Source organism: Amia ocellicauda, chromosome 9, assembly GCF_036373705.1.
Source record: "Amia ocellicauda isolate fAmiCal2 chromosome 9, fAmiCal2.hap1, whole genome shotgun sequence".
Taxonomy (NCBI): Eukaryota; Metazoa; Chordata; class Actinopteri; order Amiiformes; family Amiidae; genus Amia; species Amia ocellicauda.
The window spans coordinates 38,728,914-38,745,071 of NC_089858.1; the positions used below are offsets into that span (position 1 = coordinate 38,728,914).

Below are 16,158 nucleotides of genomic sequence, written 5' to 3' on the forward strand. Positions count from 1 at the left end.
CAAAGGATCTCAAACAATAATAAAGCTTCAAAGTTGCAGGTGGTAAACCAACCAGTACATCAATATTGCTGCATCTCCTCTACATGTGATAGACACCAGATATTGCCAATACAATTAATTTGAATGTTAATGCCAGCAATGATTTGTAAGATCCCTTACCTTTTAACCCTAACCATTTTCAAAATATTAAAAACCTTCTCAAAGCGTTTAAAGAATAAAATGTCAGAAGTGAAATGAATACACAAGTCTAGACACACTACTTGCTCTCAGGCTTCGTTAATACTATACAATACCCTGCCACTGAAAAAGAAACTGTTGACAACCGTTATACATTTCCCTCTATTATGATTAGGATATATGAGACGAGAAACTGAGCTACAGAAAACAAATCTGAAATCACCATTAATATGCATTTTAAATAATATATTAGTAAAGCCTATATAGGTTTTGAATAGTGTTCTAATCATCTACAATCAGAAACGATACTACCGATATAAAAATGATAGTATATTTAAAATAACAAATTACATTGGCAACCTTATAATTTCGAAATAATGTATCCAGTGAGTCATAGGCAAAAAACACATACCTATAGCTCAAATAGTATGCTTTCTTATATTAAATCCCATGATGTAGCAGAAATGGCACAGTAAAGACCACCTAAGGGCCTTCCTTGTGTTGGCTGCTGAGGATATATCACTGGATGTATTACCTGATTTGTTGTTACATGGGCAGCTAACTATGAATGACAGAGGAGCGTATACTGTTATTTTATATCAGACTCTGAATAAGTACATCGCCGTGTTGTTCATTAAACTGTATTCATCAAGACCGGATTAAAGGGTGAAATGGTAGCAGATCACAATATTCACATGATCTTAGAAAAAGCATGACTTGCTAGGGCTACGCAACGCTAAGGATGCGGCGCGGTGTGGACAGCAGGAGGACCCTATTCCTACCCCAATCCCCCCGTGTTTCTGACAAGCGCCCGCGGACATTGTACCTGCAACTGTGGGGTAAATCATTTTTAAATCGCCCCATTAAATGAATGGACAAATACAGACGTAAATAACGATCACTCACCACACATGTCTGCGTCTCGGCTGATCAACGCGTTTCCAGTTCCTCCTCTGGAACCCTGATGCCGTAGGGAGACCCGCCTCTTCCGCCCTCCTATTGGACAGACGGCAGGCACGCACCTCCTGCGGCCTCGCCGATTGGAGCAGCGGCCGTCACTCGTGTTGCCTGGCGACGAGGGCAGTTTAGACGTGGCAGCAGGATACGCAGATCCGCCTCAGCCGGGGGGGCGGAGGGCGAGACCAGGAGATGCGACAAATTGCATCACGTAAAATGATTGACATTTTTGGGGTTAAGATATTTTCTGAATAAACGACAACATGATTGCAGAAAATGTGTAGCATGATGTAGCAATACATTACAATATTAACCAGTAACTATCTACCCTACATTGTGTCAAAATACTGCAGTTCTGGGTTTGTCATGGGATAGAGAGCTAGTACCATTCAGCACAATCACCTGCTTTCTGAAATTATGCATTTCAACTGTTGCAAAATGCACTAGGTTAATACTGTTTATAACTCACACCACACAGAGGCTGAATTTTCTCTAACAACTTATTGCATCACTTTTTGTAATGACTCAATGCCAGAGACTATACGTGACTGACTTAATCTCTGACTCCATATGACACAACATGAATTTGAGCAGAGTTATGGCGGGTGTTTCCAGGTACAGATGCACTTTCTGCTCCCATTCCTGTCCTGTTAACACCTTCTCAGACCCATACGATCTTTACTTCCTGTCCTAGCTCTATCCCTTTAACAACCTTAATTGTTAAAGAAGCTTATTTATTGATAAAGGAACCTAGCTCCACTTTCTGATATAATAAGCCACTCAATTTTACTTTTTCTACTTATGTCTTTGTTCAGATGTCCCCCCACACAAAACCTTTCTGACACCGAGACCAGTGTGAACAGGCACAGCCCTGCCCTGTGGTCACTCCCATCACCTCTTCTTGTTAGTTCCAGTGCTGCCTGATGATTTATAATTCAAGGCAGGGAGAGGTACGAGAAGCTCACTAGTTCTTGTAACTGGGGATATGAGATTTCATATTTGAGAGGTCTGGTTAGTCAGTTTTCAGTCCTGCTTAAATAGCAAATGGAGTTAAACATAAGAACATAACGTTTTCAAATGAGAGGAAGCCATTCGACCCATCATGCTCGTTTGGTGTCCATTAATAACTAAGTTGTTTAGTGTCCATTAATAACCGAGGGCTACATTTGCAGCTCAAAACTGAAATTATTCAATTATACCCACACCATTTTTTTTTTTTTTTATTACTTTTCAATGGACATATCTGTACACCTTTCTAAGCACAATTTTGAGAGTTTCTGCAGTGTGAAATACTTCACTTGTGTGTTTTGTAGAGATGCTTAGTAGAGTCTGGATCACTGTGTTCTAGAAGAAGCAAAAACAATAACTGGTCTTTACAAATATATTAAGAGATTAAACTAACAAATTCATTGGCACTTATTATCTAGAATATTGCCAAAGAGCACTTCTGCGATGGATCTTACCCCCTACCTTGGAAAAAATTTACAAGATGACGCATACCATTTTTACTTTTTCTAAATGCTGTTATATTTCAAAACTCCGTAATATCAATACAGTTTTAAGATGTAGGCTCATATTAAATAATTTAAAGGGTTATTAAAGGGTGATCCTACAAAATTTTCACCCTAAGCTCCAAAAGAAAACCTACTTTGGAATCAGCAGTTTAGAAAAGCACAGCATACTCCATAATAATGTATCTAAAAATTAAATATTGATCCTTTTTAGTCATTAGTCAGGAAAGATTTTATGTGTCATCACATCCTACATTAAGCACATACACTGGCCTATTGATCTGTTGCAAAGGATCAGACAGTGTTTTTCGTAATCCATACAATATACTACATTAAATATCTTAACATGACTGCAGGAAACACAGAAGGGCATAAAGATGAGAATGCCAGTAATAAGTATGTTGTGCGTAATAGTTCCCGAGTTATCTGGAGCAGCCCGGATATGGGACAAGGAAGTGGGTGGGAAAACTGGTTTTTCAGGAGAGTAGAGAGGGAGTGTTATACAGATAGGGCTGTTGGCTGTTTGTTCTCCAATCAGATCCATCTGCCATTTCCAAATTTGTATTCTGTAGTTACCTAACACAGTCTCAACAGTTCAAGAAAAATGTCAGATGATCAATTCCCAGTATAAAGCTTAAAAAAAACAACTATGCCGAATTCTGAAACTGACTTCTGTGGTCTTAACTCCCATGTCGTCTCACCAACAGTACACATTGCACAGAGCTGGGGATGTGGGTGCCAAGTCTGGACCCTTTTTGGTGCACTGTGACACCCGTTGATGTTTTCTTGAAGAAATCTGGACCTTTCAAGAGTGCTGCTGGTTCAATGAGGAGGAAAAGAGCACGCCTTGGACTGGGGCTGGCAAGCTCTTAGGACTGGGCCCCCTGCTCCACATTGTCCTCCTCATCCTTCACCTGCAACAAGGACACACACGAGTCACTCCCCACCACTGCTTTGGATGCTTAACGGTTTCCAGTAAAAGTATGAGTAGTTAAAGGAGATCTGGACAGTATTTCAGCAAGGATTTACATATTTTGCACTCCTTTAATTGGAGCTCCGGAAGGCAAAACAAGCAAAAGCTACATCATTATGGAATTACAAGTCACATGTGAGAAGCAAGCCAATCAGAGAGCAGTATTTTCAAAAATTCCTAGACCTCTTATCTGGGGTATTTGTCAGTTTCCAAAAATGATTCAGTACACTTAAATGGTAGTGGTGTACGTTTCACAGAATGTACACTGGTTTAAAATTAATAGTTTCCTTAAGTTAAACTAGCATGAGAAAACAGGTGTTTTCATTTGGGGGTACCTGCTCCACCCCCTCCACTTCTGGGACATAGAACTGCAACATGTTTTGGATGCCGCTGCGCAGGGTGATGATGGAGCTGGGGCAGCTGGTGCAGGAGCCCTGGAGTTTGAGCTTCACTATCCCATCCTCGAAGCCACGGAACAACACGTCACCCCCATCCTCCTGGACTGTGGGCCTGGGAACGAAAGAGTGAGAGAAAAGGGGAGGTCTAAGCTCTGCTCTGGTGTTCAAGGGCGCTATGTGTGTCTTTGCATGGGAAGGCAGTGCACCTGTGTTGGTTTGTGATGAGGAGCAGGGAGGCTGTAGGCCATATTTAACAGCTCTCAGTGGAAGCTCTCAGAGGTCAAGAACAAGCCTGAGAAGTTGCTAGTTTAAAGGTCGACAGTGAACTCTGTGAAAGGGGCCCTTACCGGATGCGAGAGTCCAGGAGCTCCTTGATCATGGAGACAACCTCATCATCATCCTCCGAGGGTGCTGCAGAGAGAGAGAAAGACACACATCACTATCCAGGAATGCACACCACGGTTTACACTATTTCTTGAAGGATTTATTTTTCTGTTTAACCGAAAACTGAATTTGACCAAGTTGCTTAGTTGCTGAACCACTAAAAGCCAAGGTACAGGAGATTAAAAACGAGACTGAACTCTACTTTGAACAGTCCTGCAGGCTTGCTAGTTATCTGTGTCTCAATTGTTCGCAGTAGCACAGCCAGGAAAAACTTTATATGAAGAATGTACTTCAAGAACAGTAACTGATTGCTCCTGATTGTAAACTGCATGATCGTCTCATTGAAATCCTCACTGTTGAAGCATATGGAATCTATGTTGCTCTGTGTTACACAGGACTCTGAAACAATTGGCCTGCTAGTAAATATAACCAGTGCGCACAAACCCATCATTCTAGAAACCTCTACAACTGTGAGAATTGGACAGGCTGTGGAAGGTCAGTCACAAGACTACATACCTGTGTCAGCTTGGGGGGTGTTCTCATTCAACACTGGCAACCCAGAGCTGAAGAAGTCCATGATGGCAGCATAGACATCAGGCTTAATCACCTTCCATTCCATATCCCCATGGCCCTACACATGGACACACAGACGATGGAGAGAGAGAGGCCATCAGTTAGACGCAACAAATGCACTTGATATCTGTGGCATTCTAGATCTGTCTACAGAGAAGGTTCATCTCAGGGAGGCCATCTTCTTTTCCATTCATCAGTTCACAGAGCAAGTACAGGAAAGCAGTAGAGATATATTCCCATAGAGCATTTAGATGACAGCACACAGGTCTTGAAAGGGAGCCTTCATGTTATTCAGACTAAATTATTAAGGCCACGATACACTATGAACTTTCCATGAAATCCGATTGCATGCAATCCGCATGCAGCCCACGATTTCCTTGAAATTTCACCATGAAATCGCAAGAAATCCATTTGTGCGAGTTTTAGTCGATCATTATTATACTATAGTTTTGGCTCTTGTAGGTAGTTTGAAATGTTGGCGCTTCTAGTGTTAAACGTATAATCGCCAGTCATTATAATGGATATTTTTATTTGTTTAAATGTGCTTGATTAAATTGAGAAAATCATGATTTACAAACTTGCTCAGGATGTGAGTTGATAAAATGACTGGGGATTTAAAGCTTGTCACCATATTATTTTGTACAAAGTAACTGATAAATTATCTTTTAAGAAATATACCGTGACGACTTTGGTGTCATTTATGTTGTTGTACCATACTGGTGCCTTCCAGATTTATGCATACACCTGATTCAATGTAGCAAAAAAAGTTTTAGCAAAGAAAAGTGTACAGTTGTTTTTGTTTGTTTTAGTTTTGTATAAATACACACACACACATGAAACAATGTAAGACTATCAGTGTTAGATATCACAAACATATTAAAGTCCAGGTTTTGAACAGACATTGTTTCATGTGTGCAATACTGAAACTAGTAACATTTTAATTAATTTCTGCAACAAATACTGAGTGTACACTTGCATAGACGTGAGTGAAGCAGTCTTCTTTTTGCCACAATGTACAGCATGGCTGAAGCTGCACGGTAGGCTGTCTGTCATAACTAAATATGCGTATACAGATAGTATTTACACTCTCAACCTTCTTTCTTGCTTTTCTCTTTCAAAACTCCAAACTTCACCACATAGTCTCACTCCTAAACGCCTTTTATAGAGTGTGCGATTGCATCATGATTTCATCTGATTTCACCCGATGAAATCTTTTTCCCTCACCTTGGTTATGGTGATGAAGTCTGGCCCCAGAAAGACGCTCTTCACTCCATCTATTCTGAAGAGCTGCCTAGAGGAGAGGAGACAGAGATTATGCCACTTGGAACACTGTGGAACACACAACCAGAAAAGGCCAAATTCATTGGACTTGCTCAATTAGGAGTGGTGATATCCAAACAGGCATGTAGACACAAAGTATTTAAACTCAGGAGACAAGTGGACTGGGTAGGATTTCATATTCTGAAAAGAATGACCCCCTCGACAATGAAATGTCAAAAGTATTGTAGTTTCATGGCCAATGTGTTTGTAGATGAGATCAGCACTATATAAATATTTGTCATTGCATGTATAGAAGTAAATAAATGATCAATCCCGAGGCTTTCCAATCAGTTTGCACAAAATGGAAGTCTGTTGGAGGAGAAGTCTAGATTTCAGTACCTGGCCAGAGGGGAGCAGTGGGCATCTCTGGGCCCAGCAAAGTCCATGGTTCCCGATTCCAGCACCATGCAACCAGGCAGGAACTTCATGCTGTTGGGGTTGGGGGTGTCCTGTGTCTGAATGAACATACTTCTCACTGGCAAACAAATTGAAAAACCATTCTAACTCATGGGCAAGGTCATCTGGAGCAATTACTTGTCAAATATTGATTGCAAATTTAACTGAGATCAAGTCTGTAATTATTGGTCTACAATCAATCAAAGCGGCATTCTCACCTGCAATGTTTGTTGTGGGCCGTGGAGTCAGTACTGCCCTCTGTGTGCTTTGTGCGACCCAGTGCAGCCCTGCATACTGACAGGCCCTCACAGAGACCCGCGGGAGCCTTGAAGAGAGAGGGTGGGAAAACATTCATTACACTTTTATATTAAAAAGTGTGTGTAATTTACAAATAAGGATGAATCCATATACTAGACATTAATCTGACCCCTACACTTAGATTTGGCAGCAGTGTGGCGTATTGGTTGGGGCTCTAGACTCCTGCCTACAGGGTTGTGGGTTCAATCCCAGGTGGGGTACACTCCTTTTGTGCCCTATAAAAATATTTTTTTTCACCTAGATTGCTCCAGTAAAAACCCAGCTGTATAAATGGTAATTGTATGTATAAATAGTGATTATAGGATAACAATTGTAAGTAACCCTGGATAATGGCATCTATTAAGAAATATGATACAAATAATTAAATCAGAATATAAAGCTTTTTACAGCTCGATCTAAGACGCATTCAAATGTGTTGTTAAAAGCCACTCACCATAAATGTGAAACAAGAACAAAACAAAAAAACTAACCAATTAATATTTCATAACACGTTCATTTTCTGACCAGCTCGTCTGCCCCCTATCGTTCTCAAAAGGCATATTCACACTGCTCTTATTGACCGACTAGCATGGGAACGAATACATAAAAACTGAAGTAATGATGAGGCAAAGTAAAGATGATTAATAGTGGCAAATTATAAAGTGACCACAACTCGCATACTTCTATGATTAGATCATTAACGTACATAATTAAAACAGCAGATGTAGACCAGATGGGATGATGGTCTACATGGATGGGACATTAGAACAGTAGACCTCAACATCTTGGCTTTTCACAGGATGAACCCCCATGATGTTAGTGCATGCGAGTGTTTTAAGTACAAAACCAACCAAATCCCAACGCTAAGTTAGCTATGAAGAAAGGATCGACAAGTATGCACTTTGCTGCTCGTGTTTATGGAGCACAGCAAGGTCAGATGATCCACACTAAGCTGCATTAAGTACCTAATCATGCTTGGTTTGGTCGTTGCCAAAGTGACGCATTATCAAATGTTGAGATTCAAGCGAAAAAACGAATGAGGAGGTATTGACAAAGCAATTGCGATAAAATCATGTTGACATGACCATCTGAAGTCAACACACACACACACACAATAGCTACGTCACGTGTCAAGCACATACAGCGAGTACGGGTAACAAAAACACATGCATTAACACTTGTAGTAATACATCTTCAGTTCCAGACACTGCGTTTTCATGTAAACTTACGAAGTGGGCAGCAAAGCTGAACATTGCAGTATACGTCCAAACCACCTTCCCGACGCCATTTTTGTGAGTGGCACCGCATTAGCTACCCACAATGCCTTCTGGTTAGAGGGGCGGAAGTAGTTCGTGAGTGCGTCGACTTTTTTCTACGGCAAAATAGGATTCCTTTTGAACATGCTCTCTCGAATATATACACATGCATTATTTTTGTCGTATAAATACACAATTATAGTAATTTATCTATAACATTTGAACATGATACACAACTAATTAAAACACACCACGTTATTATGAAATTATTAACATATACATCATGACATCTACTTTATATAAAATATAGGAAAATGGCTTGTGTGTCTGATTAATTAATAGACAGGAATGAACTGGCTTCCGATATGCAGACCATTAAATCAGAACTGGGGATAGGTACCCATTTTAAGGTCAGAGAACATCCACTGTCTTTCAGTCCTTCAAGCTCAAGTATCCAACTTCAAGGAAAAGAAAAAAAAAAACTCCCCCCCCCCCCCCCTCCATCAGTTACAAATGTAGTCAAACACAAAGTAGTTTTGTTGCATCTTTATTTATGTATTTATTTTAAATGGTACACAGCTTGTCATGACAGTATTCAACAAAGGCAAGTGCTTTGGGTTACTCAAGTATCTCAAGGTAACAGAGTGCCTTCAGAATTAAGCCAAGGAGCTGAGGATGGAAAAATGTTCCCCACGAAAGCTCCCCACCGGCCCTGTGAACTGAGCCTTGTTCCATATAGACAGACAGGGAGAAAGTCGAAAGTAGAAAAGGCACCGTGAATGACATGTAACAAACGTAAAACACTCATCCATTGAAAAGCTACTCTCTTGTCCTGTTCAAAGCAAAGAAAAACTTCAATTTGCACCGATATAACCACTTCAAAACATTTTGCAGGTCTGTAGATTGGAAACCTCGTCGCGAACACCTGTACATTTCAATTACACAAAGAAAACTGGTCTGGAATATCTGAATTTGAAGTTATGAGTCAGAGACAATTGTAATTATACGCAGCTTCAGAAACTACTTTCATCTACAGCTCACTGATTGTTTTATTTATTTTTAGACGAGTTTCAGTTACTGCTAACTGAAAGGAATGAGCAACAAGTATTTAATATGTGCTCTTCATAACTACAGATAGTACAAACTATTTTACTCGGCATAACTGAAAAGTACACGTGTTGGGCAGAATTGTCATGTAAAGTAAACGCATCTTTATATTAACATCAGTGTGCATTTTACAGTAGGGGGAGGGGACAACAAATTCGCAATAGTGTGCACTGGCACTGACTCACAGCATGCGTGACACTAATGAGTACTACTGTAGTCTCCCAGTAGTGACTTGGAACACACAAAGCTCTGGTGATATACATTGGTATATATTCAAAAATAATAAAAATCTATAACACAGGGTACATTATTTGGGAAAAGAGATACAGATTGTGAAAACTAAGTTCTAAGTAATAATGTTCCACATCTGTATAGTCTCATTTTAAAAACTTATTCAAAAAATACTATTGGGATCAAAGGTAAGCATCCTTGATAAAATACTGCTGTAATGGCTCACTGCCTTTATTACCCCTTAATGCTGATGGGCTGTAGGCCTAGGATGCTAAGAAACTGAAATTATCCAAACTTCCATTGTGTTTTTGAGCCCTGCAATCCGAGCCATGACACTTTGCTTTTAAATGTGAATCTCTGTGATCCACATAATTATTTAATTAACATTTGACTTCCATCTTCTGGTTAAGCGCCATCAATAACAATAAACGGACTGCTGATATAATACACAGAGTTGTGCGTTGCCAGTTACCACATACAATAGGGAAAAAGGGATTGGGGGTGGGAATTAGGGTTAGGGGGAGAACCTGAAATGGCACAAGATAATACACAAGTGTTTAGATCCAGAATGACACCAGACAAGTCTCTACATTGGAGTTTTGTGCAAATAAAAACATGACCTGCCTATATTCCGCATTTGTATTATCGTTATACAGCTGTCTCATACATATGCAAATAAGCCCATCACCTGAACACTTTGCAGACCCTATCAGATCCACATGGCAGTGGAGCAATCCCCATTTCCCTCGGTCTAGTTTGAGGATTTTCAGCAGCTAAGGACAAACATATTTGTGTCTCTGCAGCTCCCACAGTCTTCCTATATACAAGTGCACAATAGCGGTGTCCAGACCTAGAGACACGTACTCCTGGACTCCAGTCACAAGGGGCGCTATTGTGTTCGGATGAGATGACAAACCACTTCAACAGCAACATTACTTTCTACACAATAGGCCAACACCATTGAAAACTTCTGATTTTAGATTGTTGTTAATTAAACCTACAAATAATAATTCCACCTGTTTCCCCTTTTGATACACATTCACCTTCTTTAAAAGAAAAATACAAAAAAAGTCCTGTCATCATTCCTTCTACATTTCTAGTTGCATTTGTACGAACCTAACATGTGATTATATTGCAATCAATTTGTATAATATTCAACGGATCTGCCACTCTTCTCTTCATAATTAATATTTCCAGAGCTCACTGCAACTATTGTATCCTGATATTAAAAAACAAATAAAATAATCAAGTGAAAACTCAGCTTGGGGAGCTTTGTCATCTAAACAGCAGTTCTGGATCACAATAGCAGTCATTAGAAGGCTAGTGTTGAGTTATTATACTAATGATGTAGTGTCTTACTCCTATAGTAAGGGAATATAGCTTGGTTTCATACAGGATCCAACTCCTTTCTGCAGCATTTAATGTCAGCACCTAATGAATAAGAATAATAAGACAAAGAATAAAAATAATAATAATAATAACAAAAGGCCAGCATTGTTGATTATCATCTTTTTTTGTGTCTTGATTGTGCACAGCTACAAACAGGAAACCAAACCAAATCAATTGCAGCCAGTGCTAAGCATTGATAGGGGGTGTGGGAGCTCAAATGTAAACTAATTGTTGAGGTCTGTCCGGAGACTGAATGGAACAAAAGCTATCCCACACACCTGGAGCACGCATGTAAAGACACCCTTACACATCGGCAATAAGGGTTTATGAAGAAGGTTAACATTTTTCAATCCTACTTGGGGAGAAGGGCAGAATCTACCACCCTGGATTTTTTTTCCTTTCTAAATGACATTTAAATGATCGGTGCTATTTATATCATACAGCCCAGACTGGAGTGAAGAGACACTGATTTAGACCATGTAGTAAGAGACCACAATACTTCCCAGGAGAACAGGCAACCAAACACACAATCAATCAAAACAAATTATCAAAAACAATAGTTTCAAAGGGCCTTTCACACAGGCCTTGGACAAGGGTAAAGTGCCAGAAAGTCCAGTCATTACTTCGCATTTGATAGTGATGGTGGGCCAGCTGCTCCTCTGAGGAAGAGTCCTTTGTGTGTCCAGGTTTACATACAAGGCATTAAGACTTTGCAGCTCTGTTTGAGGTGGGTTGTGTCAAAACGGCATGAAGTGCATCACATGATATGGTGTTCAGTTCCACTGCAGACTGGGACGTGTCACCCTCTAGTGTTGAAAGATTGAAGTCATGAAACTAATGCTAGCAGGCACATTCAATGAATGGAGTGCCAAGCAAGTCAAATCTCAGACAAAGCCATTGTAAAAAGGGTTACCCAATCCTGGTTCTTTGGGATTTCTGTCCCCCTAATTCAACTCCTTATCTCAACAGAACCAACACATTCCTCTTCACAGTTCTTCGATTGTGTTGACTGCAGCTGGTGAAGAACACTTATCTATCTTCAGGTATTCTTTGTAACCAAGTCATAGTTTTTAACCACCCCACAAATTTGTAAAATCCCAGATTACATATCAATGGCGCTTCCCTCGTACCTGCACATGGACACAGACAGAAATGCACACGTGTCATGTGAACTTGAGGACTTGCTCTGATTAATGCGATATTTCAGTCTGTGTTTGTGAGGGAGCTACACAGAGATCTGGTCTGGACAGGAGAACATGGGAGGAGAGGGGGAGCAAACATCCCCTAAAACCACAGCGTTGTCACTGCAAACATCCAGTGGAATTTCACTCAGAGACTACCTGAAAGTGACGAGAATCCAAAGAATTCTCCACTGTGTGTGAACATAGTTAGGCATGCATACTCCAGATATGCAAGCCTGATGAAACCAATCAAGTGCAATACACCCATAATTCACCTGCGCTGTACATACAGTACAAAAATGCATGTCAACTATTAGTCATGCATGTAAAAAGGCGACGCTGCAAGACTAATCAAACGTATTCAAACTACACGTTCTGCAAATCATTCTATGACCTTCTATGGAGGAACGGGAAGCCCATATAGGACAAGAGGCAAATGCCTGCCAACAAACTGGAAACTTGTTTGTGTCGTTTCTCAGTGCTGGAGAAGACCAAAATGGCCACCTTTTTTGTTTTTAGTTTAATTTTTTGTTGTTTGTTTTCTATGTACAATGGAGTGCTTCACACCTTCAACACACTGTTCTTCACTTTTCACCACTGTGCCCAAACAGATTAAGGAGACATGATTTGGAACGGAGGAGGACATTTACAGCCCTCATGTGTAGGACCGTTCTTCTGCTTTCTGTCAAGCTCTGGATCACTCCACTGAACTACGCATTCGCCTGGTTGCCTCAGATTACAGCATTTCTGTATTTCAGGTTTGAAGTCCCTTGGATTGTATACAGATGGGACTAAAGCCTCCTGAAGCCATTCACTGCCAAATTAACAAAGCAATTTATTTAATTCAGTTTAGAAGTGTAGAGCTGAGGTAGGCAGAACAAAAAGCAGAAGCCCATGCCTGATGCTTAATGAGATCTGGAGTTGGCCCTAGAGGAAAAGGATCATTACATCCAGGGGGCAAATTTTACACTTTTTTTCACACCTTAGGGGCTTCTGGTTTTAGTTCCAGGTTCCAGTTGCTTCCACTCACTCGCTTATTAGAATTACGTAACATTAAGCAGCCGATGGCTGGAGAACAGCTGTGAAACCTGGCCCTTGACACTTGAAAGTCACCTAGTGCTGTCCTGATGACATCCCAGGTGTGAAGAGACCATGAAAAACTGACATCTTTAAGAGTGTTGGGGGAGTTGAGCAACCAGAGCTCTGATGAGTGAGGCAGGAGTGGAAAGGAAGGAAGAGGGCAGGGGAGGCTGGGCAAAGTCCCCCGCTTCAAGGCTTTTCCTTTGGAGCTTTCCGGTGGAAGGGGGCTGAGACAAATGGATCGGCAGAGCTCATGTCCGTAGTCCAGGCGTGCAGAGGAGCCACAGGGACCGAGCCAATCCCTGCCTGCCGGCCCACGCTGGACACCACGCGATGAGCTGCCACAGGCTGCTGGGCCAGGGCAGCCTCGTAGTGCCGGGAATACTTGGCAAGAGCCTGCGGGCGGAAGGGACGGGGAGCCACCTGGGCAAGGAAGGCCTGCTCGGGGCTGGAGTGAGAAGGGGTGGAGTGAGAGGGGGTGGAGTGAGAGGGGGTGGAGTGAGAGGGGGTAGGGTGCTGCATCCTGGACTGAGGGAACAGAAAAGCACCCCCCACTTCCATCTTCTTCCCGAATGGAGCCTGCAGGAATACATCGGCCTGGTCAACAGAGGGTGGCGGGCGGGGGAAGGGGGCGTTGGCGAAGGGGTCGCTGACCTCACCCGACCCGCTCCTGAAGGGGGCTTTCGCGAAGACATCGGGCGCCGGCTCAGGCTGGGGGGCTGGGGAGGGGTTCGTGCTGTGCCCCCCCGGCCTCGGCAGCTCTTCTTCCTCGTCGGATTCCAGCAGCAGAGGTTGGGAGCCGCTGCAGTCAAGGGCTACTCCCTCCCCATCACTGCCCCCCTCCCCCCCATCGTCATCCTCCTCCTCCTCCTCACTTGAGTGCACTGAGTTGGAGCTGCAGGGCTGGGATAGGATGGGGCTGCTGAAGGCCAGCATGTCCCCCTCGCTGCCTGGGCTGCCCCTCTCACCCACCACTGCATAGCCGTTGTGCTCCCTCTGCAAATCTGCAAAAACCAAGAGGAGACGAGTGAGAAATGGACAGATTACAGACATATGAAATATGAAAAGGTACTTATATACATATCTACATACCTGTGTATATACATTTGTACTTGGCTATACAAATCATTTTTAAGAGGTATTAATTTGCTAACACTGCCAGCTTTAAGAGTCTGTATATTTGGCCCAGTAGTTACTTGAGTGGTGCCCAATATTTAGTTATTGGTCACAATAAAACATTTAAGTGCTTAGCCAGTGCATGCACAGGATGGTGCAACACTAATATTTGCCCCCCGCCTACTTCCAGGCATTCCGTATTAAGATCATTTTTAAGATGTAGAGAATTTGACAAGATAACCCAGCCTGAAACCAACGCAGAGGTAAGGGCAAAACTTAAGTTAACAGATCAATACACAACATAAAGTTATATAATAAAATAATTCATTAAATTTGATGGATGAATCTACAGCAGATGGGAACTCTATTGAGATGCACAGCCCCAAAGCACAACTACCGCACATGCACATAAATGACAGTTTTTAAAATGAGTACAGAACACCACTAGCACGCAACTCACCACAAAAACTACCACAGCACATTGTATCCATAAAGGTACTGTAAGCGATCTGGAGATGTACACATTTGCAAAAACATGTACAATCTCCAGTTATTGCCCTCTCTTTTCAATACCCCTAATTTCACCTCAGCCATTTTTCCTCAACTAGATAAGACCAGACTCGCAAACTGCCAACCCTACACTGACACAAGACCACTGTAGATAGAGTTGCACTATCATCCATTGTTAAAGCAGTCATGAAATGGTTTATTTGTTAACTAGTTTTGAAATCAATGATTTCTGCTCATTCCTTAAATAAAATTAAATTAAAAGGAAAAACAGAGCTCAGCCCAAATTAAATATTATTAAAAATGTGTAGAGTTATGTCAATATATTTGATCTTTCATCTGAGTTGACTGACTGGCATCCTGAGGTTTTGGCCTGAAATGCAGGTATGTTAAAGCAGTTGAACCAGGAACTTTGCAGGGTCCAATTTAATATTGATAGTGGAATCGCAACAAGTTTTGGTGATTCCTAGATTCCCCATACATTCTGCTCTAGGAAATGAAGTCTCAAATTGTTAATTGCCAATTAGCCTACCCCGGTGTTTGGCTGGTAAAAACAGACACAAGGGGAAGAGTTTGGGGTTAATAGGACAGTGGAAACAAGGCAGATTGTTCAACAACAGTAGGTGATCTGAGAGGACCCCAGCAGAGTCCATGAGAATAGACTGAGACAGACAGACACACACACACATATACAGACAGAAACCTTACCTGATCAGCACAGAGGAGCAGGTTAGCCAGCAGCCTCAGAAGAACAAGGGGTTAGTTATAGTCTTTGATGAGAAGCCCACTGACACACGAGTGAGGCAGTGTGAGAGACCGTGAGCATGAGAGCGATTGTGAAAGTAACCATTTTAGTGACATTGAGTTAGAGTACTACCACAAATGCAGGGACATCAAAATGTTCTGATTTATTTATTTATTAAGCAAGTGAAGAAAAATACCTTTGTTAAACTACAGAAATCAAATGAGATCACGCACTTTGATATAGTTAATTGGTAACCCATTAAAGAGTTATTTAGACAACTGTCAGTCACTTGGTAATGAAGCTCGCTTGGCTAGCGCATGTGTCTTTCAATCTAACAATAATCATGTACATTAGCCTCGAAGATAAATAGTCATTCATTTCAACCACCCCCATCCCTAATGTGTAAAGTCTTTTGCAGATTCAAGCATTCAATAGGGTCAATGCATTACCCTACACAGAGCTCTTCAGCCTGTGCAACATTTATATACTTCTCCCTTGCCAATTGTTCTTCCATTTTTATATAGTAATCTTTATAGGATATTTTTCTTGTTATTTTGTGT

At 41.5% G+C, this 16,158-nt stretch overlaps 3 protein-coding genes across 10 annotated transcripts in view; all 3 read right to left on the bottom strand.

The window, feature by feature from the left end:
• gfpt1 (glutamine--fructose-6-phosphate transaminase 1) overlaps window positions 1–1,288 on the bottom strand; it is a 41,787-nt gene extending 40,499 nt beyond the window's left edge. Inside the window, exon 1 of the mRNA XM_066714434.1 lies at window positions 1,084–1,288. Within this exon, the coding sequence (XP_066570531.1) occupies window positions 1,084–1,090 (7 nt within the window). The 5' untranslated portion in view covers window positions 1,091–1,288. The remainder of the gene's footprint in view (window positions 1–1,083) is intronic.
• A 1,348-nt stretch (window positions 1,289–2,636) lies between these two features.
• Window positions 2,637–8,307, bottom strand: nfu1 (NFU1 iron-sulfur cluster scaffold homolog (S. cerevisiae)). Its single transcript, XM_066714435.1, has 8 exons — window positions 8,216–8,307; window positions 6,908–7,014; window positions 6,633–6,768; window positions 6,198–6,264; window positions 4,917–5,031; window positions 4,364–4,427; window positions 3,954–4,128; window positions 2,637–3,559 (listed from the first exon to the last, which is right to left on the bottom strand). The coding sequence occupies exons 1-8, from the start codon at window positions 8,272–8,274 to the stop codon at window positions 3,515–3,517; spliced, it is 768 nt and encodes a 255-aa protein (XP_066570532.1). The 5' UTR covers window positions 8,275–8,307; the 3' UTR covers window positions 2,637–3,514.
• A 466-nt stretch (window positions 8,308–8,773) lies between these two features.
• aak1b (AP2 associated kinase 1b) overlaps window positions 8,774–16,158 on the bottom strand; it is a 71,180-nt gene continuing 63,795 nt past the window's right edge. For all 8 annotated transcript variants that reach the window (XM_066714436.1, XM_066714440.1, XM_066714437.1 and 5 more), the window contains one exon: window positions 8,774–14,234. In XM_066714436.1, coding sequence (XP_066570533.1) covers window positions 13,420–14,234 — 815 coding nt within the window. In that variant the 3' untranslated portion in view covers window positions 8,774–13,419. The remainder of the gene's footprint in view (window positions 14,235–16,158) is intronic.

Coding starts and splice junctions, on each gene's coding strand:
- nfu1 (XM_066714435.1), bottom strand. CDS start 8,274: ATGGCGTCGGGAAGGTGGTTTGGACGTATACTGCAATGTTCAGCTTTG. Junction 6,769..6,907: donor GCCCACAACAAACATTGCAG/GTGAGAATGCCG, acceptor TTTGTTTGCCAG/TGAGAAGTATGTTCATTCAG. Junction 4,129..4,363: donor CTCCTGGACTCTCGCATCCG/GTAAGGGCCCCT, acceptor TTTCGTTCCCAG/GCCCACAGTCCAGGAGGATG.